The following is a 26,556-nucleotide window of genomic DNA, read 5'->3' as shown; positions in this document are numbered from 1 at the left end:
AATTGGCAGCATTCTTTCTTGACCACGTGATCGCTGAAGACGGAGAATACTATGTGGACCATGAGTCCGTATGTTAGGAGATTATATTTGTCAGAGATAATTATTGTATATATGTAGCCGGTAGTGTTGGATAGATATACGAGAACTTGTTGTTCGACCAATCTCTCGGAAAGGAGAGGTGGTCGATATCACTTCTCTCTGTATGCATATATGTTCATGATGATCTTCTGTTTCCTTCGTTTGCTTACTAGCTAGCTAGCTAGCGTGTCTAGTCCTCTCTATACGTATGTGTAGTATGTAGCGTCGACCAAGCACGGACATAAGAGAGGACACTTCTCTCTATTAATTATAGCTAGCTAACACAATATATGAAACACCTAAATTAACCCCCCAAAACCGCCAAACCCCCCCCCTTTCAAAAAAAAACAAAAACCCCAGCCACAGAAATGTTGACGCGTGGATGCCTATTGGTCCCGGTTGGTGCCACCAACCGGGACCAAAGGCCCTCCTGCCTGGGCTCCGCGCATAGGCCACGTGGAGGCCCATCTGTCCCGGTTCTGGATTGAACCGGGACTAAAGGGACAAGGCATTAGTACCGACCCTTTAGTCCCGGTTCAGGAACCGAGACAAAAGGCCCTTACGAACCGGGACAACAGGCCCTTTTTCTACTAGTGTCTAATAGTGGCAGTATTTTTTTAAGATAAAAGGAAATACTGCACATTTCAGAATGTGCTAAAGATCATGCTCTTGCATTTGCGAGGGCCACCTGGCTAGTATATGATAAAAGTAACATCAACAGATCAATATCTAGTATGAGAATTGCTCATGCGATCTCAAACGAAAGGATAAGAACACATAAAGTGTCGTGGAAGATAGGCGCGCCGGTCTCCATGTCCCCGAGGAGGTCATGGACGTCGAGGTCATTGTGCGCACGCACTATGGAGTAGAATCCAACAGTAACATGAGAACGCTCGCCAAAAACCTGATCGCCCTCGGCCGTACAGGATGACAAGAGATGGGCTTTCGGAGGCCTACTGTCTCACTTCGCGATGTACGCTGAGGAGCGAGGTGGGAAAACCGTAGGCAGCACAATGCTTGGGAACCAAGAGGCATGGACAAAGGAGAGGAAGTGACTTTGTCTATGGAATAAGAGTGACTTCTCATAGACTAGATGAAGTGAAACTGAAATAGTAATGGGTATACCAAGGGGAACAGTCCACAACAGTTTGGTTTCATTTTTCACGAGTGCAAAAGTGTTTCAGTTTCTTTCTTATGTGAGTTTCTGTCCTATGTGACAAAAAGAAGACAGGACACACAAGTGGCACAGGTCCTAGACTGGCTCATCTCAATCACGAAACACGGCGCGCGTGCGAGGCGCTGCATGGCGAGGTGGGTAGGAGTGCATATGTATATGTCCTCTTCTCAATCTCTTAGTGGTGTGTGAAGGTGGAAACTTTATATGCTGGTCCAATACACCCTCTACAATTGGGAAGGGACTTAATTTTCCTCACTCCCATTGTCATGCAAGAATCGTCCATACAGGCCTATGGGATTTTTAGGAATGATTGGACATAGTAAACGGGTTAAAAGCCCAATAATTCCAACAATTCCCCGCCAGATCTTAATTAGAGGCACATAGAGTTTGCCTGTGGTTTCAAAACAATGCTTCTATACTGGTATTTAGGTGAAGACTGTTAATTTTAACTTTTGACTAGAACTCCAAACAACACTCGTTAACAACTTGAATAGTGGACTATGCTTTGAACTGCAAGTTTTGTGCAAACAAGTTCCATGTAAAGCCTTGATCGATACTAGTCTGTCAAATGACTTTTCCATGGGTAGGAGCTTGTATGACATATTCTAGTGCCTCTTCATCAGTTTACTATAGAGCACCCAACTCTCATATTTAACATTCTAACTTATATATGTGTGTTCTCTAAAGATGTTCTATAGAACAACATCTTGGCATACCAAGCGCCCCAGAGCACGTTAAGATAAAGATCAACCTGTCATACTTATGATGAGAGAATTTCATCATAATGGGGTGAAACTTTAGTAAATAAAACTCTTCTCTCAGTTTTGAATGCTCGCTCAGTGCTTTTTGAAAAACTTAAAAAAATAGAAACAAAAGAAAGAATAAAAATGGACGAACTAATTAAGGTTTTGTAACAACTAATGGGCCGGCCAGTACAAGATCATCAGAAGCGAGCTCCCGACGTCTCGCAGCAAGCGAAACATAGACAGTCCCAAGGGAGAGAGGGAGAGAGGGGGGGAATATGTGGTTCTGTGTGTTGTGGGTTGTGGCCTGTGATGCAGGCCAGCGCACTATCTCATATCAGGTCATACTGTCCGTTTACTTAATTTCTTAGCCCGACCAACCATATCTCGGGTCATGATGTGCTATGGGTTGTGCCTCGCCTTCAGACCATGTATCATGCCAGAAAAGACCTGCCCAAGTCTCGACCTTAGTTGTAGTTCTCTATGTAGCAGCTGTTGGGGAACGTAGCAGAAATTCAAAATTTTCGTACGTGTCACCAAGATCTATCTATGGAGAAACCAGCAACGAGGGGAAGGAGAGTGCATCTACATACCCTTGTAGATCGCTAAGCGGAAGCGTTCAAGAGAACGGGGTTGAAGGAGTTGTACTCGTCGTGATCCAAATCACCGATGATCCTAGTGCCGAACGGACGGCACCTCCGCGTTCAACACACGTACAGCCCGGTGACGTCTCCTACGCCTTGATCCAGCAAGGGGAGAAGGAGAGGTTGGGGAAGACTCCATCCAGCAGCAGCACAATGGCGTGGTGGTGGTGGAGGAGCGTGGTACTCCAGCAGGGCTTCGCCAAGCACCACAAGAGATGAGGAGGGAGAGGGGTAGGGCTGCGCCAAGAAGAAGAGGAACTCATCTTTCTTGTAGCATCCAATACCTCAAGTATATATAAGGGAAGGGGAGGGGCTGCACCCCCACCTAGGGCTCCCTCCCTAGGGGTGGCGGCAGCCCCCAGATCCCATCTGGGTGGCGGCCAGGTGGAGGGGGAGAGGGAGGCGCACCAGGCATGAGCCCTAAGGCCCATATGCCCTTAGGGTTTGCCCCCCTCCTCCCCTTAGGCCCCTTGGGCCCTTGTGGGGAAGCGCACCAGCCCACCTGGGGCTGGTCCCCTCCCACAAATGGCCCATGCAGCCCTCCGGGGCCGGTGGCCCCACTTGGTGGACCCCCGGGATCTTCCTGGTGGTCCTGGTACATTACCGATAAAACCCGAAAATTTTCCGGTGACCAAAACAGGACTTCCCATATATAAATCTTTACCTCCGGACCATTCCGGAACTCCTCGTGACGTCCGGGATTTCATCCGGGACTCTGAACAACATTCGGTAACCACGTATATCTATTCCCTATAACCCTAGCGTCATCGAACCTTAAGTGTGTAGACCCTACGGGTTCGGGAACCATGTAGACATGACCGAGATAACTCTCTGGTCAATAACCAACAGCGGGATCTGGATACCCATGTTGGCTCCCACATGTTCCACGATGATCTCATCGGATGAACCACGATGTCAAGGACTTAATCAATCCTGTATACAATTCCCTTTGTCTATCGGTACGATACTTGCCCGAGATTCGATCGTCGGTATCCCGATACCTTGTTCAATCTCGTTACCGGCAAGTCTCTTTACTCGTTCCGTAACACATCATCCCGTGATCAACTCCTTGATCACATTGTGCACATTATGATGATGTCCTACCGAGTGGGCCCAGAGATACCTCTCCATTTACACGGAGTGACAAATCCCAGTCTCGATTCGTGCCAACCCAACAGACACTTTCGGAGATACCTGTAGTGTACCTTTATAGCCACCCAGTTACGTTGTGACATTTGGCACACCCAAAGCACTCCTACGGTATCCGGGAGTTGCACAATCTCATGGTCTAAGGAAATGATACTTGACATTAGAAAAGCTTTAGCATACGAACTACATGATCTTGTGCTAGGCTTAGGATTGGGTCTTGTCCATCACATCATTCTTCTAATGATGTGATCCCGTTATCTATGACATCCAATGTCCATGGTCAGGAAACCGTAACCATCTATTGATCAACGAGCTAGTCAACTAGAGGCTTACTAGGGACATGGTGTTGTCTATGTATCCACACATGTATCTGAGTTTCCTATCAATAAAATTCTAGCATGGATAATAAACGATTATCATGAACAAGGAAATATAATAATAACTAATTTATTATTGCCTCTAGGGCATATTTCCAACAGTCTCCCACTTGCACTAGAGTCAATAATCCAGTTCACATCGATATGTGATTAACACTCAAGGTCACATCCCCATGTGACTAACACCCAAAGAGTTCTTGGTTTGATCATGTTATGCTTGTGAGAGAGGTTTCAGTCAACTGGTCTGCAACATTCAGATCCGTATGTACTTCGCAAATTTCTATGTCATCTTCTAGATGCAACTACTACGCTACATTTGGAGCCATTTCAAATAACTGTTCTACTTGGAGCTACTATAAATTGTTGCTCCATTATACGTATCCGGTATCTCTACTCAGAGCTATCCGAATAGGTGTTCAGCTTGCATCGACGTAACTCTTACTCGAACTCTTTATCACCTCCATAACCGAGAAACATATCCTTATTCCTCTAAGGATAATTTAGACCGCTATCTGGTGATCTACTCCTAGATTACCTTTGTACCCTCTTGCCAGATATGTGGCAAGGCACACATCAGGTGCAGTACTCAGCATGGCATACCATATAGAGCCTATGACAAAAGCATAGGGGACGACCTTCGTCCTTCCTCTTTCTTCTACCATGGTCGAGCTTTAAGTCTTAACTTCATACCTTACAACTCAGGCAAGAACTCCTTCTTTGACTGATCCATCTTGAACACCTTCAAGATCATGTCAAGGTATGTGCTCATTTGAAAGTACCATTAAGCGTTTTGATCTATCCTTATAGATCTTGATGCTCAATGTTCAAGTAGCTTAATCCAGGCTTTCCATTGAAAAACACTTTCCAAATAACCCTATATGCTTTCCAGAAATTCTACGTCATTTCTGATCAACGATATGTCAACAAAATATATTCATCGCTCCCACTCACTTCTTTGGAAACACAAGTTTCTCATAAACTTTGTATACACCCAAAACTTTGATCATCTCATCAAAGCATACATTCCAACTCCGAGATGCTTACTCCAGTCCTTAGAAGGATTGCTGGAGCTTTGCATACTTGTTAGCATCTTTCAGGATTGACAAAACCTTCCGGTTGTATCACATACAACCTTTCCTCAAGAAAATCGTCGAGGAAACAATGTTTTGGCATCCTGTCTGCAAGATTTCATAAATAATGCAGTAATCGCTAATATAATTCCAACAAACTCTTAGCATCGCTACGAGTGAGAAAGTCTCATTGTAGTCAACTCTTTGAACTTGTCGGAAAACATCTTAACGACAAGTCGAGCTTTCTTAATGGTGATACTTACCATCATTGTCCGTCTTCCTTTTAAAATCCATATGTACCTAACAGCCTTACGACCATCAAGTAGTTCTTCCAAAGTCTACACTTTGTTTTCATATATGGATCCTCTCTCGGATTATATGGCCTCGAGCCATTTTGGAATCCAGGCCCACCATCGCTTCTCCATAGCTCGTAGGTTCATTGTTGTCTGGCAACATGACTTCCAAGACAGGATTACGTACCATTCTGAAGTAGTACGCATCCTTGTCATCCCACGAGGTTTGGTAGTGCCTTGATCTGAAGTTTCATGATCACTATCATAAGCTTCCACTTCAATTGGTGTAGGTGCCACAGGAACAACTCCCTGTGCCCTGCCACACACTAGTTGAAGAGACGGTTCAATAACCTCATCAAGTCTCCACCATCCTCCTACTCAATTCTTTCGAGAGAAACTTTTCCTCGAGAAAGGACCCGATTCTAGAAACAATCCCTTATTGCTTTCGGATCTGAGACAGGAGGTATACCCAACTGTTTTGAGTGTCCTATGAAGATGCATTTATCCGCTTTGGGTTCAAGCTTATCAGCCTGAAACTTTTTCACATAAGCGTCGCAGCCCCAAACTTTTAAGAAATGACAGCTTAGGTTTCTCTAAACCATAGTTCATACGGTGTCATCTCATCGGAATTACGTGGTGCCCCATTTAAAGTGAATGTGGTTGTCTCTAATGCCTAAGCCATAAACTATCGTGGTAATTCGATAAGAGACATCATGGTATGCATAATATCCAATAGGGTGCAGTTATGATGTCCGAACACACCATCACACTATGGTGTTCCAGGCTGTATTAGTTGTGAAACAATTTCCACAATGTCTTAATACTGTGCCAAACTCGTAATTCAGATATTCATCTCTATGATCATATCATAGATATTTTATCCTCTTGTCACGACGATCTCTCACCTTCACCCTGAAATTACTTGAACCTCTCAATAATTCAGACTCGTGATTCATCAAGTAAATGTACTCAACATCTGCTCAAATCATCTATGAAGTAAGAACATAACGATATCCACTACACGCCTCAGCACTCATTGGACTGCACACATCAAAATGTATTACTTCCAACAAGTTGCTTTCTAGTTCCATTTTACTGAAAACGAGGCTTTCAGTCATCTTGCCCATGTGGTATGATTTGCATGTCTCAAGTGATTCAAAATCAAGTGAGTCCAAATGATCCATCTGTATAGAGTTTCTTCATGCATACCTACCAACAAACATGGTTCGCATGTCTCAATCCTTTCAAAAAATGAGTGAGTCCAAAGATCCATCAACATGGAGCTTCTTCATGCATTTTATACCAATATGACTCAAATTGCAGTGCCACATTTGTGTGGTACTATCATTACTATCTTATACCTTTGGCATGAAAATGTGTATCACTACGATCGGGATGGTATTATTCAAATAAACAGAGTAACCATTATTCTCCTTAAATGAATAACCGTATCGCGATAGACATAATCCAATCATGTCTATGCTCAACGCAAACATCAAATAACAATTATTTAGGTTTTAATACCAATCTCGATGGTAGAGGGAGCATACGATATTTGATCAACCTTGGAAATACTTACAACACATATCGTCATCTCACCTTTTGGCTAGTCTCCGTTTATTCCGTAGCCTTTTGTTTCGAGTTACTAACACTTAGCAATCGAACCGGTATCTAATACCCTGGTGCTACTACGAGTACTAGTAAAGTACACATTATAATGCATATCCAATATACTTCTATCGACCTTGCCAGCCTTCTCATCTACCAAGTATCTAGGGTAGTTCTGCTTCAGTGACCGTTCCCCTTATTATAGAAGCACTTAGTCTCGGGCTTGGGTTCAACTTTGGGTTTCTTCACTAGAACAACAACTGATTTTTTGTTCCATGAAGTATCCCTTTCTTGCCCTTGCCCTTCTTGAAACTAGTGGTTTTACTAACCATCAACGATTGATGCTCCCTTTTGATGTCTACTCTCGTGGTGTCGCGAATAGCTCAAGGATCATATCCATCCCTGATATGTTATAGTTCATCACGAAGCTCTAGTAGCTTGGTGGCAGTGTCTTTGGAGAACCATCACTATTTCATCTGGAAGATCAACTCCCACTCGATTCAAGCGATTGTTGTACTCAGACAATCTGAGCACAAGCTCAAGATTGAGCTTTTCTCCCTTATTATGCAGGCTAAGAAAATCGTCGAAGGTCTTATACCTCTTGACGTGAGCACGAGCCTGAAATCCCAATTTCAGTCCTTGGAACATCTCGTATGTTCTGCGATGTTTCAAAAACGTCTTTGGTGCCTCAATTCTAAACCATTTAGCATTACGCACTGAACTATCATGTAGTCATCAAAACGTGTATGTCAGATGTTCGCAACATCCACAGACGACGTTCGAGGTTCAGCACACTGAGCGGTGCATTAAGGACATAAGCCTTCTACTTTCTGCATAATTGCTACTATCAACTTTCAACTAATTTTTCTCTAAGAATATATCTAAATAGTAGAACTGAAGCACGAGCTATGACATAATTTGCAAAATCCTTTTGACTATGTTCAGGATAAACAAGTTCATCTTATGAACTCCCACTCAGATAGACATCCCTCTAGTCATCTAAGTGATTACATGATCTGAGTCAACTAAGCCGTGTCCGATCATCACGTGAGACGGACTAGTCATCATCGGTGAACATCTTCATGTTGATCGTGTCTACCATACGACTCATGCTCGACCTTTCGGTCTCTTGTGTTCCGAGGCCATGTCTGTACATGCTAGGCTCGTCAAGTTAATCTAAGTGTTTCGCATGTGTTTCGAGGCCATGTCTATACATGCTAGGCTCGTCAACACCCGTTGTATTCGAACGTAAGAATCTATCACACCCGATCATCATGTGGTGCTTCGAAACGACGAACTTTCACAACGGTGCATAGTTAGAGAGAACACTTCTCTTGAAATTTTAGTGAGGGATCATCTTATTTAAGCTACCGTCGTTCTAAGCAAATAAGATGTATAAACATGATAAACATCACATGCAATCAAATAGTGACATGATATGGCCAATATCATATTGCTCCTTTTGATCTCCATCTTCGGGGCTCCATGATCATCATCGTCACCGGCATGACACCATGATCTCCATCATCATGATCTCCATCATTGTGTCTCCATGAAGTTGTCTCGCCAACTTATTACTTCTACTACTATGGCTACCGGTTAGCAATAAAGTAAAGTAATTACATGGCGTTGTTCAATGACACGCAGGTCATACAATAAATAAAGACAACTCCTATGGCTCCTGCCGGTTGTCATACTCATCGACATGCAAGTCGTGATTCCTATTACAAGAACATGATCAATCTCATACATCACATATCATTCATCACATTCTTCTTGGCCATATCACATCACATAGCATACCCTGCAAAAACAAGTTAGACGTCCTCTAATTGTTGTTTGCATGTTTTACGTGGCTGCTATGGGTTTCTAGCAAGAACGTTTCTTACCTACGCAAAAACCACAACGTGATATGCCAATTGCTATTTACCCTTCATAAGAACCCTTTTCATCGAATCCGATCCGACTAAAGTGGGAGAGATAGACACCCGCTAGCCACCTTATGCAACTAGTGCATGTCAGTCGGTGGAACCAGTCTCACGTAACAGTACGTGTAAGGTCGGTCCAGGCCGCTTCATCCCACAATGCCGCCGAATCAAGATTGGACTAGTAACGGTAAGCATATTGAACAAAATCAACGCCCACAACTACTTTGTGTTCCACTCGTGCATAGAAACTACGCATAGACCTAGCTCATGATGCCACTGTTGGGGAACGTAGCAGAAATTCAAAATTTTCCTATGTGTCACCAAGATCTATCTATGGAGAAACCAGCAACGAGGGGAAGGAGAGTGCATCTACATACCCTTGTAGATCGCTAAGCGGAAGCGTTCAAGAGAACGGGGTTGAAGGAGTCGTACTCGTCGTGATCCAAATCACCGATGATCCTAGTGCCGAACGGACGGCACCTCCGCGTTCAACACACGTACAGCCCGGTGACGTCTCCTACACCTTGATCCAGCAAGGGGAGAAGGAGAGGTTGGGGAAGACTCCATCCAGCAGCAGCACGACGGCGTGGTGGTGGTGGAGGAGCGTGGTACTCCAGCAGGGCTTCGCCAAGCACCGCAAGAGATGAGGAGGGAGAGGGGTAGGGCTGCGCCAAGAAGAAGAGGAACCCATCTGTCTTGCAGCCTCCAATACCTCAAGTATATATAAGGGAAGGGGAGGGGCTGTGCCCCCACCTAGGGTTCCCTCCCTAGGGGTGGCGGCAGCCCCCAGATCCCATCTGGGTGGTGGCCAGGTGGAGGCGGAGAGGGAGGCGCACCAGGCATGGGCCCTAAGGCCCATTTGCCCTTAGGGTTTGCCCCCCTCCTCCCCTTAGGCGCCTTGGGCCCTTGTGAGGGGGCGCACCAGCCCACCTGGGGATGGTCCCCTCCCACACTTGGCCCATGCAGCCCTCCGGGGCCGGTGGCCCCACTTGGTGGACCACCGGGATCCTCCTGGTGGTCCCGGTACGTTACCGATAAAATCCGAAACTTTTCGGTGACCAAAACAGGACTTCCCATATATAAATCTTTACCTCTGGACCATTCCGGAACTCCTCGTGATGTCCGGGATCTCATCCGGGACTCCGAACAACATTCGGTAACCACGTATATCTATTCCCTATAACCCTAGCGTCATCGAACCTTAAGTGTGTAGACCCTACGGGTTCGGGAACCATGCAGACATAACCGAGATAACTCTCTGGTCAATAACCAACAGCGGGATCTGGATACCCATGTTGGCTCCCACATTTTCCACGATGATCTCATCGGATGAACCACGATGTCAAGGACTTAATCAATCCCGTATACAATTCCCTTTGTCTATCGGTACGATACTTGCCCGAGATTCGATCGTCGGTATCCCGATACCTTGTTCAACCTCGTTACCGGCAAGTCTCTTTACTCGTTCCGTAACACATCATCCCGTGATCAACTCCTTGATCACATTGTGCACATTATGATGATGTCCTACCGAGTGGGCCCAGAGATACCTCTCCGTTTACACGGAGTGACAAATCCCAGTCTCGATTCGTGCCAACCCAACAGACACTTTCGGAGATACCTGTAGTGTACCTTTATAGCCACCCAGTTACGTTGTGACGTTTGGCACACCCAAAGCACTCCTACGGTATCCGGGAGTTGCACAATCTCATGGTCTAAGGAAATGATACTTGACATTACAAAAGCTTTAGCATACGAACTACATGATCTTGTGCTAGGCTTAGGATTGGGTCTTGTCCATCACATCATTCTTCTAATGATGTGATCCCGTTATCAATGACATCCAATGTCCATGGTCAGGAAACCGTAACCATCTATTGATCAACGAGCTAGTCAACTAGAGGCTTACTAGGGACATGGTGTTGTCTATGTATCCACACATGTATCTGAGTTTCCTATCAATACAATTCTAGCATGGATAATAAACAATTATCATGAACAAGGAAATATAATAATAACTAATTTATTATTGCCTCTAGGGCATATTTCCAACAGCAGCAACCCAACGATGTCGCTGGACCGTAGCAGCAGCGCCACGCTGCATCGTTGGTCGTTAACCCATATCGTACACCATAACCAGCATCATCTATTTGCCAATGGTGCAAGTCGATGACATTGCAGCATCGGCAGTGTTGAAGCCGAGGCCACACAACTTTGTTGCCATTGCAGTCGGTGCCATGGCAGCACTATAGGTCACCACTGCACATGAGATGACCGCAACACCCGGTGATGTTCCACAAGACAGGTCGTAGTGGCACTGCTGTGAGACCACCTCTTTGTAAACAGCAGCACTGCTGCGAGCCCGCCTCTTCTTGTGGCACGGGCCTCGCACTAGTGACACTTCCCGGTGCATCCGGTGACCTCTCAGCAAGCACGGGTCCTCATCCCTTGCAGCAGTAGCTGACTTAGAGGCTTCAGTCGCGATTTTATGGGACACTCTCATTGCACGTCGCGACTGCAGCACACAACGACACTCCACAACACCAGTCGCAGCATCGCTGGTGATTTGCAAACAGCGGCACTGTTGTGAGACTGCCTCTTCGCAGAGATAGAAGATGATTGCCTCACTGTACTCGCTGTTGTATTATCATCAAGAGGAATTACAGTTACATATAGGCTAGCCCCAACGAGCTCCCGTGAAGGGTGGCACGCAGGCCAGGTCATGGGCTAGCGATCCTAGAGACTAGGGTTGTTACAATGGTTGTTACAACAGAATGCACAAGTGTACATATACATGAAATTATATACTTAACACGCAGCGCATGATTCTGTTAGGTGAGACCAGGAGTTGAGAATTGGTCAGAGTTCAGCCTCACCTCTGTTAAACTGAGGTGGGACAATTTATGGCCATAATTTTGATGTGACATATATTTGGTTAAAATTCTACAAGATCACAATCAGTTAATACAATCCAGTGCATAAATTTTAAGTAGCATAAAGTACACATTTGGACAAATGAAAAGGGGGAAGTAGATAACCAAAAGGGCATATAGGAATTCCCTACACGACCTTGCTGAAAAGGAACAATTACACTCGCTGAAAACTGATGAAATGCTCATGTACCTTTATGCTACGCTACACCACTCTGCTTTTGAAATTCTCTAAACAGGCAGTCCATAACTAACCACCTGTCTTTTTATTTTTTATTGCTACTGAGGCTTCTTTGTAAAACTTGTACGCGTCAATAAATTACAGCTGTGTGCATCATGATAATGGAGAGGCCGGGCCTATCCACTTTTTGGAGAAAAAAATCACCACCTGTAGGAAGTAGCAATTATCTACATGGCAGAAACATATACGTGCAGAGCTATCATTAACTCCCAAGTCTGTTAAAAGCATAGCCACACAGATAAAACATCAAGTTTCCACAACGAAAGGTTTGAGCATTCGATTACATGAACCCATTATTGTCACCAAGTGACTTAAAAGTGCACACCATCATATACTAATTAAGTCCACACAATAACATATTAGTAAGATAAAGATGAGCAGAACCCAGGCATGTTGGTTGACCACAAAAGACTAAAAAAATCCTTCTGGGTTGATCATATAGCTTCAGAAGGAAAAAACCAGGTCAGGCCCCACTGACCAGCTTGGCGTTGCGGTACTGCAGGATTCCTTGAATGCAATGGCATTATCATCCCACTTCTCACGTTATATATGCCAGCGTCGCGAAGAGGTTCTGCAGAAGACTCTGGACAAGGATAATCGCAGATGAAGTAGATGCAGTCCTCCTGGGATCCACTGCATTCTCCAGCAGGCAGGGACTTCGAGCTTTGCTTACCAAGAAAGAGGGCATGGCCACCCAAATCACTCACCGTTCTCCACTGACCAGGGTTAGTGCGCAAGTCTGCCTCAAGGACATTAAATCCAACAGTGTGAGAATTCCTAAAACCCTGTGAGTGTGTAAATCTTTGCACCATCAGCAGCCTACCACCACATTCCACTAAATACTGGCTGAGTCCATAAAGCACCTTCTTAGACAGGTATTGAGGCGTTCCACAATCACCACCAGAGTCAATTACGCATTTCATCTTTGGATAAGTACCAAGGTTCTCACCAAAATCAACGACGAAAAGCTTGAAAAATCCAGATACCACGTACAGCCTTCCATCCAAGAAAGCAAGGTCCACTAATGTTGGTGGCTCCCCCAGTGCAGTACGTATACCTCTGAATGAGTAAGTGGTGGCAGGTGGTTGAACGACACAAAGATCAACAGAATAACAATTGCCGATGATCATCGCAGCAGCAAGGGACTTGGGTGATGATTCCAGCGGCGAGGGCGCCAGTAACTTATAGGAAACTGGATCATCAGTATATTCAGCATGGTTATCTATCTCGCCCTGCCAAACACTGGCAAGATTAGGAAGCTCCAGTGTGCTCTTGGAAAAAGGGTTCAGCAATGAACACGCACCATCACAGCTCATGAGGAATAGCCTGTTATCAATGGAGCCGTGCCAACGAGCACCATCTGGTAGAGGCATGCGGTGAACCTCACTGCCAGGGATGCTGAGGAAGGTTCCATCGGTGAGGGTGAGCCAAGGGAATGGGAGGGGGAGATTCTGCAACATACTATTAGAGCGCCATGGTTGACAGACTGCTCTCAGACGAACACGGTCAGCTAGGGAATCGAGGCGCTTTAGGACAAGGCCCAGGAGTTCGGTAGGAAGATCTGACCAAGGTCCAAACTGTGCAGCCTTCATGATGCAAGTCTGCAATACAGGACATAAGATTAATAGATAGTACAATAAGAAAATTGTAATGCATATGCTAGCTGAACTACTCTAATACCTAAGGCCGTCACAAAGAAATAGAGATGACGAGGAAAATAGCAAAAACAATCTATAGAGCAGAAACAAACTACTCCATCCGAACATATGCTTCTTTAACTTCAAATCAATTATATACATATACTTCTTGAACTTGGTAACAGATGCCAAAGCATGCAGCAAAGCACCATCTATTTATGTTATTTTGATGGAAAAAAACACCATTTATTTGTTATGGTAAATAAAGCAGCATGATGATCATGTCCCCTAATACCATCAACAGCAGCATGATTCATGATCATGAGTATGGTGAACTAACAAGGAATTATGTTCTTAATTTCTCATGTGGAATTGACTAACTTCAGTGAGCTACTCACAGTAGTCCTCTTTCTTTTAGATGAGAAATCCAGAGAGTGTTCTTTTAAACAAGAAGGTATATGTTGAAAAAATAAAATTTTATTCATGTATATGGTCAAGCGAGTGGAAATCGGAGCTAAGTATGCATATATTACTGAAGATTTATATTTTTCACAACACCAGTATGCAGCTCGGATCAGCAAGAAATAAAAATAAGTTAAGTAGAGTTTCAATCGGGAAAATAGAGGTGCCAATTGTTTCTCAAGAACATGCTGAGGTGGATTCAAAAAATAAAAAACATGCTGAGATGAACATCGGAGGCAAGTATTGCAAAACATTTTTAATTTTTAGATCGGGTCGAAAAACTCCATTAGCAAGATTAGATCAAGTGAAGAAACAATTTCAGATGGACCATCTTTGTCAAAAAGAAAAAACTGGTTAGGCGAAGTTGCAATCTGGAACAATGACAAAACGTTAACAACCCACCTACCCCCAATCATGCCCCCGTAAACAGATGCAAAAGCATGCAGCAAAGAAGTGCGCATCGGATCCAAGTATCCATACATGTTTGCAGTTTTTAGACCAGAGTCGGACAATACAGATCTACCAAAAGCCCTAACTCGAGATAGTGAGATGTACCTTTGAGAACTTAGTGCCCTGGTCGGCGAGAGACGGGGAGGAGTGGAAGCCGCCAGCAGAGGCTTGTGTATCGCCTTGGATTGGACCCTGGCCGTGCGTGGGAAGGGAGAAGCCATGGAGAGTCCTCTGTGAGCAGGGGTTTTGTTTTGGGAACGAAAGGACGGGCTCCCTATATATTCATTGTCAACAGCTGGAGCGACTTTATTAAGCCGTTACTCGTATTGTGCCACGTTTGAGGGACCAATTTAAAGACTTCTAAATAAAATAAAATAATTAACACTTTATTATTTACATGTTACCAAATTCTTGCGAGACCAAAAATGAAGTAATACTATTATTTTACCGCCAATGTGAATTGATGAACGTTCCAAATATGGGGACAAATCCAAACTCCTCGGATGCCGTCCAATCACCATCCCACGATTGCAATCTGAGGGAGCAATGAGTGATTATGGGACCGTTAGCGCTTTAATAGGATCACGATTTATGGGAATAGTGTGGGCTTAATGCACCATGTATATGTCTCATTTTAACACACCTTTATTTAGGTATTATCATTTTATTGCAAGATTAAATGGCGCGAACTAAAATGACGGTAAGAATATTATATTACTGCAAATATTAATTGGCTAATGTTTCAAATATTGGGACAGATCTGGACGCATCGAATGTTCATATCGCGATTGCAATCTCTACTCCTAAAGGGGGAGTTGATACTGTCGCTTCACCTCCCACCAACCTCTCGGAAAACCCGATATGACGCGTGAGAGCCATCCAGGTGACCTTTCACTGAAGCTCCAGCCAAGTTGGCCCATCCCATTTGACGCGTGTGCACGTTTTTATTTCTCAGTTTTCTTTGTTTCTTTTTTTTGTTTTTTTGTTTCTTCTTTTTCGTTTCACTTTTTCTATGATTAAACTATTATTTTATACTCGGTATATTATTCAAACTTTCCTAAAAAATCCAACCAAATCGGCACTTTCCAAAACAACGTCATGCATTAATCTATACTCCTAAAGTGGGAGTTGGTAGCGTCGCCTCACCTCCCACCAACCCCTCGGCAAACACGATATGATACCCGCGGGCGTTATACATGCGACCTTTCGTTGTAGCTTCAGCCAAGTTGGCCTGGCCTATTTTTCTCTAATCCTAAAGAGAGAGTTGGTAGAGTCTCCTCACCTCCCACCAACCCCTCGGCAAACCCGATATGACGCCTGCGAGCGTCATACAGGTGACCTTTCGTTGAAGCTCCAGCTATGTTAGCCCAACACATTTGACGCCTATTTTTACATTTCCTTTCTTTCTATGTTTCATTTTTAGCTTCCTATCTTTCTGTTTTATTTTTTCCATGCCAACCTATTATTTTCAGCTCAGCATAATATCAGAATCGGCACTTTCCCCAAAAAAATCATATCAAATCAACACTTCCCCAAAACAACGCCATACTCAATCAAATCAAATCTTAAGAAAATCTCAACTAAATCTAAACTTTCCTTGCATTACACTACACATACTCAATCAAATCAAATCGTACCAAAGCATCAACTATAATCAAAGTTGGGTCAGCCCATCTCTACTCCTGAAGGAGAGTTGGTAGCGCCGCCTCATCTCCCACCAACCACTCGGCAAATCTGATATGACGCTTGCGAGCGTCATACAGTTCACCTTCCGCTGAAACTTCAACCAATTTGGCCGGGGCCCATTTGGCGTGTGCGCGCATTTTATTATGTTTTATTTTTGGTTTCCTTTTTTCGGTTTCATTTTTTCTATGATCAGCCGATTATTTTATGGTCGGCATACTTACAGAATCAGCACTCTAGAAAAAATCAAACTAAATCAGCACTTTCTCAAAACAACAGCATGCATTAACTCGATAAAATCAAATCTTAACAAAATCTCAACTAAATCCAAACTTTTCTTACATTCCGCTACTCGTACCCAATCAAATCAAACCATACCAAAACATCAACTATAATCAAAGTTGGGCCGGCCTATTTGACGCATGTGCGCATTCTTTTTTTTCCCTATGTTTTGTTATTTTTGTTTTTTTTCTTTCATTTTTCTATGACCAAACTATTATTTTTTGCTTGGAATACTATCATAATCGACACTTTCCCCAAACAAAATCCAACCAAATCGGCACTTTCCCAAAACAACGCCATGCATTAACTCAATCAAATCGGCACTTTCCCAAAACAACGCCATGCATTAACACAATCAAATCAAGCCTTGATAAAATCTCAACGAAATCCAAACTTTCGTGGCCCTCCACTCCTCATACCCAAATCAAATCAAATCTTACCAAAACATGAACTATTAATAAAAAATATCCTTGCTTTCTTCTATCCATACTCAAATCAAATTAAGTCTCAACAAAATATAAAATATGGTGGATGCCTCTATTAATAAATCTTTGTTATCCCTACTATTAAACGATAGTCAATATGTCGTGTTCGTTTCCGCTTCGCTTCGTAACACCACCTAAGGGTTTAAAAACACCCTCTCGTTCAATCTCACCCGTGTGCAAATAAAAGGATTTAAAACCCCAATATTGGGAACCCACACACGCATATTGACCCCACCCTCAATTCCTTTAGCAGCCTCTCTCCAATCAACACCGTCGTAAATTTAAAAATACTTATCTTGTCATCTGCATGATGTATGTATACTACTCTATATGAATTGCTTCAGAACTTGGTTTTTTAATATGCTAGAGACATGAATGTAATACTTGCAGTTTTTTTAACATGATTTGTTTCCTGGGGCGTATTTGTCGAGTAGTGTTGCCCCACATGTTCCCCCACTTTGATTTATGAGGGATGACAGCTTCAATCATAGTTAGGGGAAATGGAAATTTAGTTTCATATGTTCTCAGCAGGGCAAAGGGGTAATAATATACAAATGATGGATGGGCAATTGCATGCTAAATTACTACAATTTGTACTGTAATTTGAATATCTTGGGCCTGCACGACGTTTTCCGTCTCAATGTATCCCGTTGCTTTAGCATATTTTCCGATAGATTCTTGAAATCTAGAGAAGAGAAGGAAGAGCAGCAATTGTTTGAGGAAGAGTAGCAGGTGGAGCACTTGGGGAAGGAAACATATCAACACAACACTAAAATGGCCAGGTGGTTCATGGTGTTGAAGAAGGGAAGAGTGTTCCAAGAAATAAGATGGAAAAAAACTAAAGCGTCCAAGTGGTCCATGATATTGGAGAATAGGAAAAACAGGGAGAGTATTCTAGAAAATAAGTAGGAACAGAACTAAAGCTGGCGAGGAATGAGGAAGAAGATGCGTTGCTGATGAACACATTGATGTTGATGTGGTGTTGGTTGGTCCCAACAAAATGGGTTGGCGAAGAGCCTAGGAATAGGTAATCTGTAGGGGAGGATGAGGAAGAGAAGAATGACAAGTGTCCCTTCTAGTGGTGAATGGTGTGTGGGCTGCAGATGGAGCTTATTAGTGACTAGGGATATATTCAGGTTGCCACTGGCCTCTCATGTCAGTGTGTATAAGCATTTTTCATTAGTATGTGGCAACTCACGGACATTTACCTCGTATATGAGAAAACAATGAATGTTTAGGGGACCGTTGACGTTTTAATTGAATCACAATTTACGGAAATATTATGGGCATAATGCACCATTTGTATGTCTCATTTTAACACTTCCTTGTTTACATATTCCCATTTTGTTGCAAGATCAAAATGGAGGTAATACTATTTTATTTTATTTTTATGAAAGCAACGTAGCTTTATTATTTAACGGTGTTTGGGCAGATCGCCCAAGACACATTCGCCCACATGAGCAGGTACATCTGACTCCCACCCCATATAGTGGTCAGGTACACACATACGGCCAAGACTGGCCAGCTCGTGAGCAACAGAGTTTGCACTACGCCTAGCTACATACAGAGATAACGAATTTAGAGAACCAAAGCTTCAGTTGGTATTCCATGTCCTCAATAACAGCCGTATACACCGAGGAATCCACCTTGCGCAAGTCCAGAGCCTCAGCCAGAAGTTGCGAATCTATTTCAAACTCCACCCGAACCAGGCCTAGTTCTGCAGTGGTACTGATTGCCTGGGACATAGCTACAACTTCAGCAGCAAATGCATCATTGATATTCTCAATTCTCCCTGCCCGAGCACATAGGAGACTGCCTTCCATTGATCTCAATGCGACACCCCAACCAGCGTGCTGCTGCCCAGGCACGAAAGAGCCATCGACATTTATTTTATATCCAGACTCCGCCGGGGGCTGCCATCTGTCCAGAGGTAGTTTGTCTGTTGTTTTACCAAAGATCTGCATGTACTCAAGATCATTGCTGCTCGTCCGCCGAGCCACTTCTTCAGCCGTAAGAGGCATCTCCCCTTCCCTCCGTTTGTTTCTATTGGACCACCACAAGCACCAAAAGTGAGCACATGAAGCCGCTTCTTTATGTCTAGCCCCTAGAGAAAATAAAGCATCGCATGGACAGACGTAATTCTTTCTAATTCAATGTGTTCCTTCTTCATGGCTAGATCCCTCCACACCTCCTTTGCTGATTTACAGTTGATAAACAGGTGTGCCCCGTCCTCATCAGCCTTGCCACAGAACAAGCACTTTGTCTCAGTGATAGGGATTCCTTTACGTGCTACATTTGTGCGGAGTGCGAGGGATTCATGCTTGAGCCTCCAAATAAACATTTGGAATTTTTTGGACATGGCAACCTCCAAAGACGCTTCCATGAGTCATCCTTAGCTCTATCTAGAGCGCCAGGGTTCGAATCACTTCCTCCCACACCTCCATCCCTGTTGGTCTGTTCTAGTTGGCCATGGAGTTCATAAGCACTCTTGACGGAATGAACACCTTTGTTATCATATTGCCATGCTATGAAGTCTTGGACCCCTTCTCTCAACGGTGTCTAGAGAATATGTTTGACACCATCAGCCCAAAAGGTGTCCCTCACTAACTGTACATCCCAATTCCCCGTGGTCGGATCAATAAGGTTGCAAACCCGCTCAAGGAGATTTTTCCCTCTTGGAGTCAAGACTCGCCGTGACCAAAATCGCGGTATCCATGGGTCTGAAAAAAAATTGACCTGCGTACCATCGCCAATCCTCCAGATGTACCCTTCACGGAAAAGGTGTAGTCCATGGAGTAAGTTGCGCCATGAGTAAGAGATTCCCTCCCTAGGAACAGCCTCTAGAATTTGGCCACTCGGGTAGTAACGAGCTTGCAGTACCTTTGCACAAAGGGATTCTGGGTGTTGGATGAGCCTCTAAATTTGCCTCGACAACATTGCTATATTGAAGCCATGCATATCACGAAAACCTAGCCCCCCCCTGAGCTTTCGGCTTGGTAAGTGTTTTCCAACCGATCCAATGGGTAGTGTGTTCCTTATCTTGCTGGCTCCACCAGTAGTTCCCTACCAGCAAACTAAGCTCCTCACAAAAGGATTTTTTTTCAAGTAGAAGCATGACATAGCGAAAGTGGGGATAGCCTGAGCAATGGACGTGACCAACGTCTCCTTCCCCGACTTGGCGATGAGTCTTTCCTTCCAACCATACACTCGACCTGCCATAGCACCCTTTACAAATGCAAAAGCTTTTCTCCTTGATTTCCCAATATGAACTGGTAGACCCAGATACTTTTCATTCCAGGACTTGCTTCAAATTTACAGGGCCTCCTTCACAGCAGTTTTTACCTCATCTCCAGTGTTAGGGCTAAACATGATCGCTGACTTCTCAAGGTTAATGCACTGCCCTGAGCAATCCTCATACAGATCTAGAACTTGGCGCAGATCTTGGGCCTCTTCCTGCTTGGCTTTTAACAGTAAGACCGAATCGTCCGCAAAGAGCAGGTGCGACAGCACCAGCGCACCTTGACAGATCCCGACCCCACTTATCTTCCCCGTCGCCTCCGCATCATGAAGCAAGGCCGAAAGTCCCTCCGCACAGATGACAAAGAGGTAAGGCGAGGCTGGATCCCCTTGCCTAAGTCCCCGGGAGGGAGTGAATTGTTGGGTTAGCACGCCATTCACCTTGATCTGGTACCGTTACCATGGAAACGCAAGTCATGACCAGATCAATTCACCGAGTCCTGAAGCCCAGCTTGCTCAACATTGCTTTCAGGAAGTCTCATTCGACCCTATCATATGCTTTGCTCATATCCGCTTTCACTACTGCAATGCCTTCCTTCCCTCTCTTGTTGTTCAGTAGATAGTGTGACACTATTAGATTAGCGCCAATTTTAATTGGCAATAGTTTCAAATATTGGGACACATCTGGACGCATTGAATGTCCATGACGCGATTGCAATATATGAGAAAACAATGAGTGTTTGTGGGACCATTGACGCTTTAATAGGATCATAATATTGCGGGAACCATGGGGGCTTTAATGAATCATGATTTGTGCGTCGAACGATATGTGGGCATTGACGACTATTTATTTCTTACTTTTTTGTGGGGTGCCATTTCCATGCATGATGGATCATCATTTGTGGGAGCTTAATGAATCACGATTTGCATGGCAGACATGAAGAGGTAGGCGTTGACCATAATTTGTTTCCTTTTTGCATCAATGAAGTTTTCATATGTGATGGTGGGTCTCCATGCAGTTTTTTAGGACAAATAAAAGTTAAAGTCAGTGAACTGAAGACTTAAGAGCTCAGATAACAGCATGATAAAGCCAAATATTTGAACTCAAGCCACAAGAATTAAGACAACTGATTGCACCTCTGGCCAAATAGACTAGGACATTATCTGCTACAAATAGAACTATTATTTTTTTTTGTATACAAGCGAACCTTATTAACTTCGCCTATGTTGTCTCAACATAGCCAGTCTCAAGCCCGAGTAAAGAAGGAGGGTTGTGATAGGCTTGGCGAGCCAATGTAAAAACTCAGCCACTCTTATGGAGATAAAACCTAAAAGATTTTTGTTGGGGTATAACCCTCTCAGGGGTGCGCCACATCGGAACACGGATGTGGTGTCAAATGGGCAAGGGTCGGGCCTTCACCACCTGGTGGTGCGTCGTATCTTGATCTGGATACGGTGGCAAGTGAGCGAGGATCGGGTCATCGCATCCTTAGTGGCGCGCTACAATGGCGCCTGGATGTAGTGGAAAAGGAACAAGGGTCTTCGCATTTGAATCGACGAGTGTGAAGGGTAAGGAAGGTAGCTGAGCCTAGGAGGATTCTCTTAGGTAGCTGGAACGTAGGTTCTCTGACAGGAAAGCTTCGGGAGCTAGTTGATGCAGCGGTGAGGAGAGGTGTTGGTATCATTTGCGTCCAAGAATTCAAATGGAGGGGACAGAAGGCGAAGGAGGTGGAGGATATCGGCTTCAAGCTGTGGTACATGGGGATGGATGCAAACAGAAATGGCGTAGGCATCTTGATCAATAAGAGTCTTAAGTATGGAGTGGTAGACGTCAAGAGACATGGGGACCGAATTATCCTAGTCAAGCTGGTAGTTCAGGACTTAGTTCTCAATGTAATCAACATGTATGCCCTGCAAGTAGGCCACAATGAGAACACCAAGAGGGAGTTTTGGGAAGGCCTGAAGGACATGGTTAGGAGTGTACCGATTGGTGAGAAGCTCTTCATAGGAGGGAGAACTCAATGGCCACGTGAGTACATCTATCACAGGTTTTGAAGGGGTGCATGGGGGCTTTGGCTATGGCATCAGGAATCAAAAAGGAGAAGATGTCTTAACACAAGTAGAGAAAGGGCCATTTGTCCCGGTTTGTAAGGCCAATTTGTCCCAGTTGGGGAACCGAGACTAAAGGGTCGGTACTAAAGCCCAACACATTTAGTCCCGGTTCTTACACCAACCGGGACAGATGGGCCTCCACGTGGCCGTTGCGGCTTGCCCAGGCAAGGGAGCCTTTTGTCCCAGTTGGTAGCACCAACCAGGACCAATAAGCTTCCACGCGTCAGCAGTTCAGAGGCTAGGGTTTTTGTTTTTTTTTCTGAAGGGGGGGGGGTTGGGGGGTTTTGGGGGTTTTGTAGGGTTAATTTAGGGGTTTCATATATTGTGTTAGCTAGCTAATAGAGAGAAGTGTCCTCTCTTATCTCTGTGCTTGGTCGATGCTACATACTATACGTATAGAGGGGACTCGACATGCTAGCTAGTAAGCAAATGAAGGGAACCATTAAGTACAGAAGATCATCATGAACATACTTATACAGAGAGAAGTGATCGACCTCTCCTTCTCCGAGAGATTGGTCTAACAACAAGTTTTCGTATATCTATCCGACGCTACTGTCTACATATATACAATATTAAGATCTGTTACAATATAATCCCCTAATTATATATGAACTCAGCTTCCACATGGTATTCTCCGGCTTTATTGATGACGTGGTCAAGAAAGAATCCCACAGTTCCTCTTGAATTGTGTTCATGCGATCTTGTGGTAGGAGTTCATCCCGCATCTGCCATGTCTAATTTGAAGAAGGGGGTTACTACATATATATGAATGAAACTCAACAGAAATGATGGTGTAATAAAATGTAATTGTGAATATTATTGCTTACGCACATCAAATTGTCTTTTAGAGTAGCCCCGCTTATTTTTGCAAGTCACGTTGTAGATGTACTCGCAGACGTAGTATCCACAGAAATCATTCCTTTGTTCCTGCCACAAGCACTTTACAAGAAATAGAGGTCAATCAAACTGATAATGAAGCACTATAAATGGCATTGATGAAAGTAGCTAGAATCAACGGGAGATGCACGAAACTAGCTAGCTAGTGGTACTTACTTTCGGGTATGTAAATCGTAGCTCCCTCGGCAGTCGTGGAGCTTCTGTGGTGAATAGTTTCCAAACCCCGCGAGACAAAGAAAACAATTACTTGATATTAGGAAATGAACAAACTGTTCCGATATTGTGCGATAATGATCGATTGAACTTACTTCTTGAGCATGTTAGTCATGTCCGCATAGGTCTCGCGATCTTTTCGTCTTGAGTCTAAGACGGTTACTAGTCCCTGCTCAAGCTTAATCTCCAGGAAAATGTAGTGGAAGCTGTGCATGCATGCATAACTCATCAATTACATTACTATAACCTCGATTAATTAGGGAAACCGAATATGCACAAGACAGTAACACTCACTTGAAGTTGTAAGGAAAGAGTATTTTATCTGTGTTTTGATTTATTAGCAACGATTTAAGCAAGTTGGCCTCGGTTTCTTTGGCTTGAAATTTAACTGTAAATTCATCTATGAGTTTTGTGTTAATGAACCCAATATCATAGATTTCTGCTTTTCTGCATTTGATGATCTTCAATCTGCATAATATAGTGAGGATAATCATATATACATGCAATGAAAGAGCTGAGCTATATATAGAGACTTAATGACAGAAGTAGTACTTACAGACAGTAGCAAGTGACCGTTAATTTATCGAGGGCCTTTTGATTAAACCACTGGAAGAACTCCTCAAATGGAACAGTCAACAGTTCAATTCCAACGAGGTCATGCTCCTTTTTAACTATCAGTGTCAAAGTATCCTTCCCCCCAGACTCTTCGCATCATCGTTGTTAGAGGAGGACTTCCATCTTTGATGAGAGGCTGCCCGTACTGGTATTTGTGTTCGTCCACCTCCATTATATCATAATGTGCATCGTCGGGCAGGTATTCACCATGATTGGTATAACCGGGGGGTACGATTGGTTCGCTTATTCGCCGAGCTGGGCAATTTTTTTCCAAGCTCGTCGTTCTCCTAGCCTTCGATCACTGATAGTACTTCCCGATGGCTTCGCTTCGATATATGACTTTTCAGTAATGCGCTCATAGTTGTTTTTCGGCGGAGACAATGGTGGTTTCTTCAGGGCAGCGATAGTGCGCTTTGCTTTCACCAGATCTATCTTCTCCTCCGAAGGTGGATGTTTCTTTGCTTTCACCGCTTCAAAGAAGTCCCTCACATCGGCTTCCACGATCTTTGTGTTTCCCTCCACGGTCCTCTCGTATGGTAACTTCGCGTTTTCCTCCCGCCTCTGGCTATACTGCTAGACACCGGAGTAGACGGAGCGGCTGCGTCTGTCTTCTTTCCTTGCCGGAGCCGGAGCAGCCGGAGTGGTGGCGGGTCTCTTCCGCCCTTGCTGACGAGATGGAGAAGGAGGAGGCTGGCTGCTCGGGCGTGCCGGCGCAGGCGGAGAAGGAGGCAGAGTGCCGCCATGCGCCGGAGAAGGAGGCAGAGTGCCCTGATCACCCACCGGAGGAGGAGGCGGAGGAGGAGAAGGAGTGCCATGACAAGCCGTGGGAGGAGGAGGTGGAGGCGTCCAGTTCAGAAGGATGATGAGCTCCTTCCACCATAGGCATGGAGTCTTCAGAGTAGAACCCAGCCGAGTCTCCCCTTCACTGGTAGGGTGGCCAAGCTGGAGCTCCTCAAATCCCTCCATTATTTCGTCCACCGTCACCCTAGCATATCCTTCTGGAATTGGACGGTAGTGAAAAGTTGCGCCGGGTTCAGGAGGTCGAATAGAGCTCACAGCCGCCTTGACTTGGAAGTTCTACCATTGCGTCATAAGGTGGCAATGTTGAGACTCCGTGGTAGCATCGACGGGGTAGCTAGCAGGAGCCGTGAAGACAGGCTCCAGCTGAAACAGCTTGGTGGTAGCCACACTGCTTCTCCACTGAGATGGCGGGGTAGCTTTGGCAGGTCGCTTGCTGTGAACTGCTTCTCGTGCCACTAGTGCTTGTACCCTTGCGTGGAGCTTCTGCATTTGGGTATGCTCCACTTTCCTCCTCCTCTCCTGGCATTTGTAACCGCCTGCGTCAGAAAACCCATCCTTCCACGGAACGGAGCCTGGCGTGCCTCGTGTCCGTCCAGTGTGCTTAGGATTCCCAAGGGCCTCGTCGTTCTCTCTGTCTGGAACGAACGTCCCTTGCTGTGCTGCGGCGATATAGTCCTGAAGCTTCATGACGGGTATTCCAAGTTGCTCGTTCGTCCAAACACACTTCCCTGATACAGGGTCCAAGGTTCCGCCAACCCCGAAGAACCAAGTCCAGCAACGGTTTGGCCAGTTCAATGTCTCTGGTTCGACCCCTTTATCAAGCAGGTCATTCTCAGCCTTGGCCCACAATGGCCGGGCTTTGAGGTAGCCACCTGACCCCGTGCGATGGTGATGCTCCATCTTCGCAGCATTTATCTTGTTTGTCGCTGACATCTTCTTACTCTTGTCTAATGTCTTATGGGCCAGAAATGCATCCCAGTGATCTCTGATCTTCTCATACCGGCCGATGAATTCGGGTGTCTTTTCTTCGTCGACAAACCTTGTTTTTAGCTCATTCTTCCATCTCCTGAATAGATCTGCCATCTTCTTAAGAGCATCAGACTTTATCAATGGCTCTTTAACTGGCTTCTCCGGATCCTCCTCTAGAGGTAGGGTGAAATTTGCCTTCAGCGCGGTCCAAAGATCTCTTTCTGCATAGCGTTGACATAAGACACCACAGGCTCCTCCTTCTTAGGCTTATACAATTGGAGGATGCTGATCGGGATCTTGTCCCTAACAATAACCCCGCATTGAGTAGCAAATGATTCCTCGGTACAGATGGGTTCAATCGGTTGGCCATCGCGCGCGATTGCTGTGATCGTGAACCTTTCATCCGAGCGCAACTTTTTCTTCGGGCCTTGTTTCTTTTACCGAAGTTTTTCTCGATCCAGAGGGCTAGAAAAAA

General features: G+C 44.6%; 1 protein-coding gene across 1 annotated transcript; it reads right to left on the bottom strand.

Moving 5' to 3' along the window:
* Window positions 1–12,477: 12,477 nt before the first annotated feature.
* On the bottom strand, window positions 12,478–15,067 carry LOC125523019 (F-box protein At2g26160-like). Its single transcript, XM_048688051.2, has 2 exons — window positions 14,893–15,067; window positions 12,478–13,839 (listed from the first exon to the last, which is right to left on the bottom strand). Exon 2 carries the CDS (start codon window positions 13,828–13,830, stop codon window positions 12,673–12,675), a length of 1,158 nt encoding a protein of 385 aa, XP_048544008.2. The 5' UTR covers window positions 13,831–13,839; window positions 14,893–15,067; the 3' UTR covers window positions 12,478–12,672.
* Between the last annotated feature and the right edge of the window lie 11,489 nt (window positions 15,068–26,556).

This window comes from Triticum urartu, chromosome 7A (genome assembly GCF_056163025.1).
Source record: "Triticum urartu cultivar PI428250 chromosome 7A, HENAU_Tu73, whole genome shotgun sequence".
NCBI classification, from domain to species: domain Eukaryota; kingdom Viridiplantae; phylum Streptophyta; class Magnoliopsida; order Poales; family Poaceae; genus Triticum; species Triticum urartu.
Note: the sequence above shows the minus strand (reverse complement) of the source record. Positions and strands in the feature narration are given on the sequence as shown.

Excerpts from the sequence above, each read along its gene's own strand:
- LOC125523019 (XM_048688051.2), bottom strand. The coding sequence starts at position 13,830 with ATGAAGGCTGCACAGTTTGGACCTTGGTCAGATCTTCCTACCGAACTC.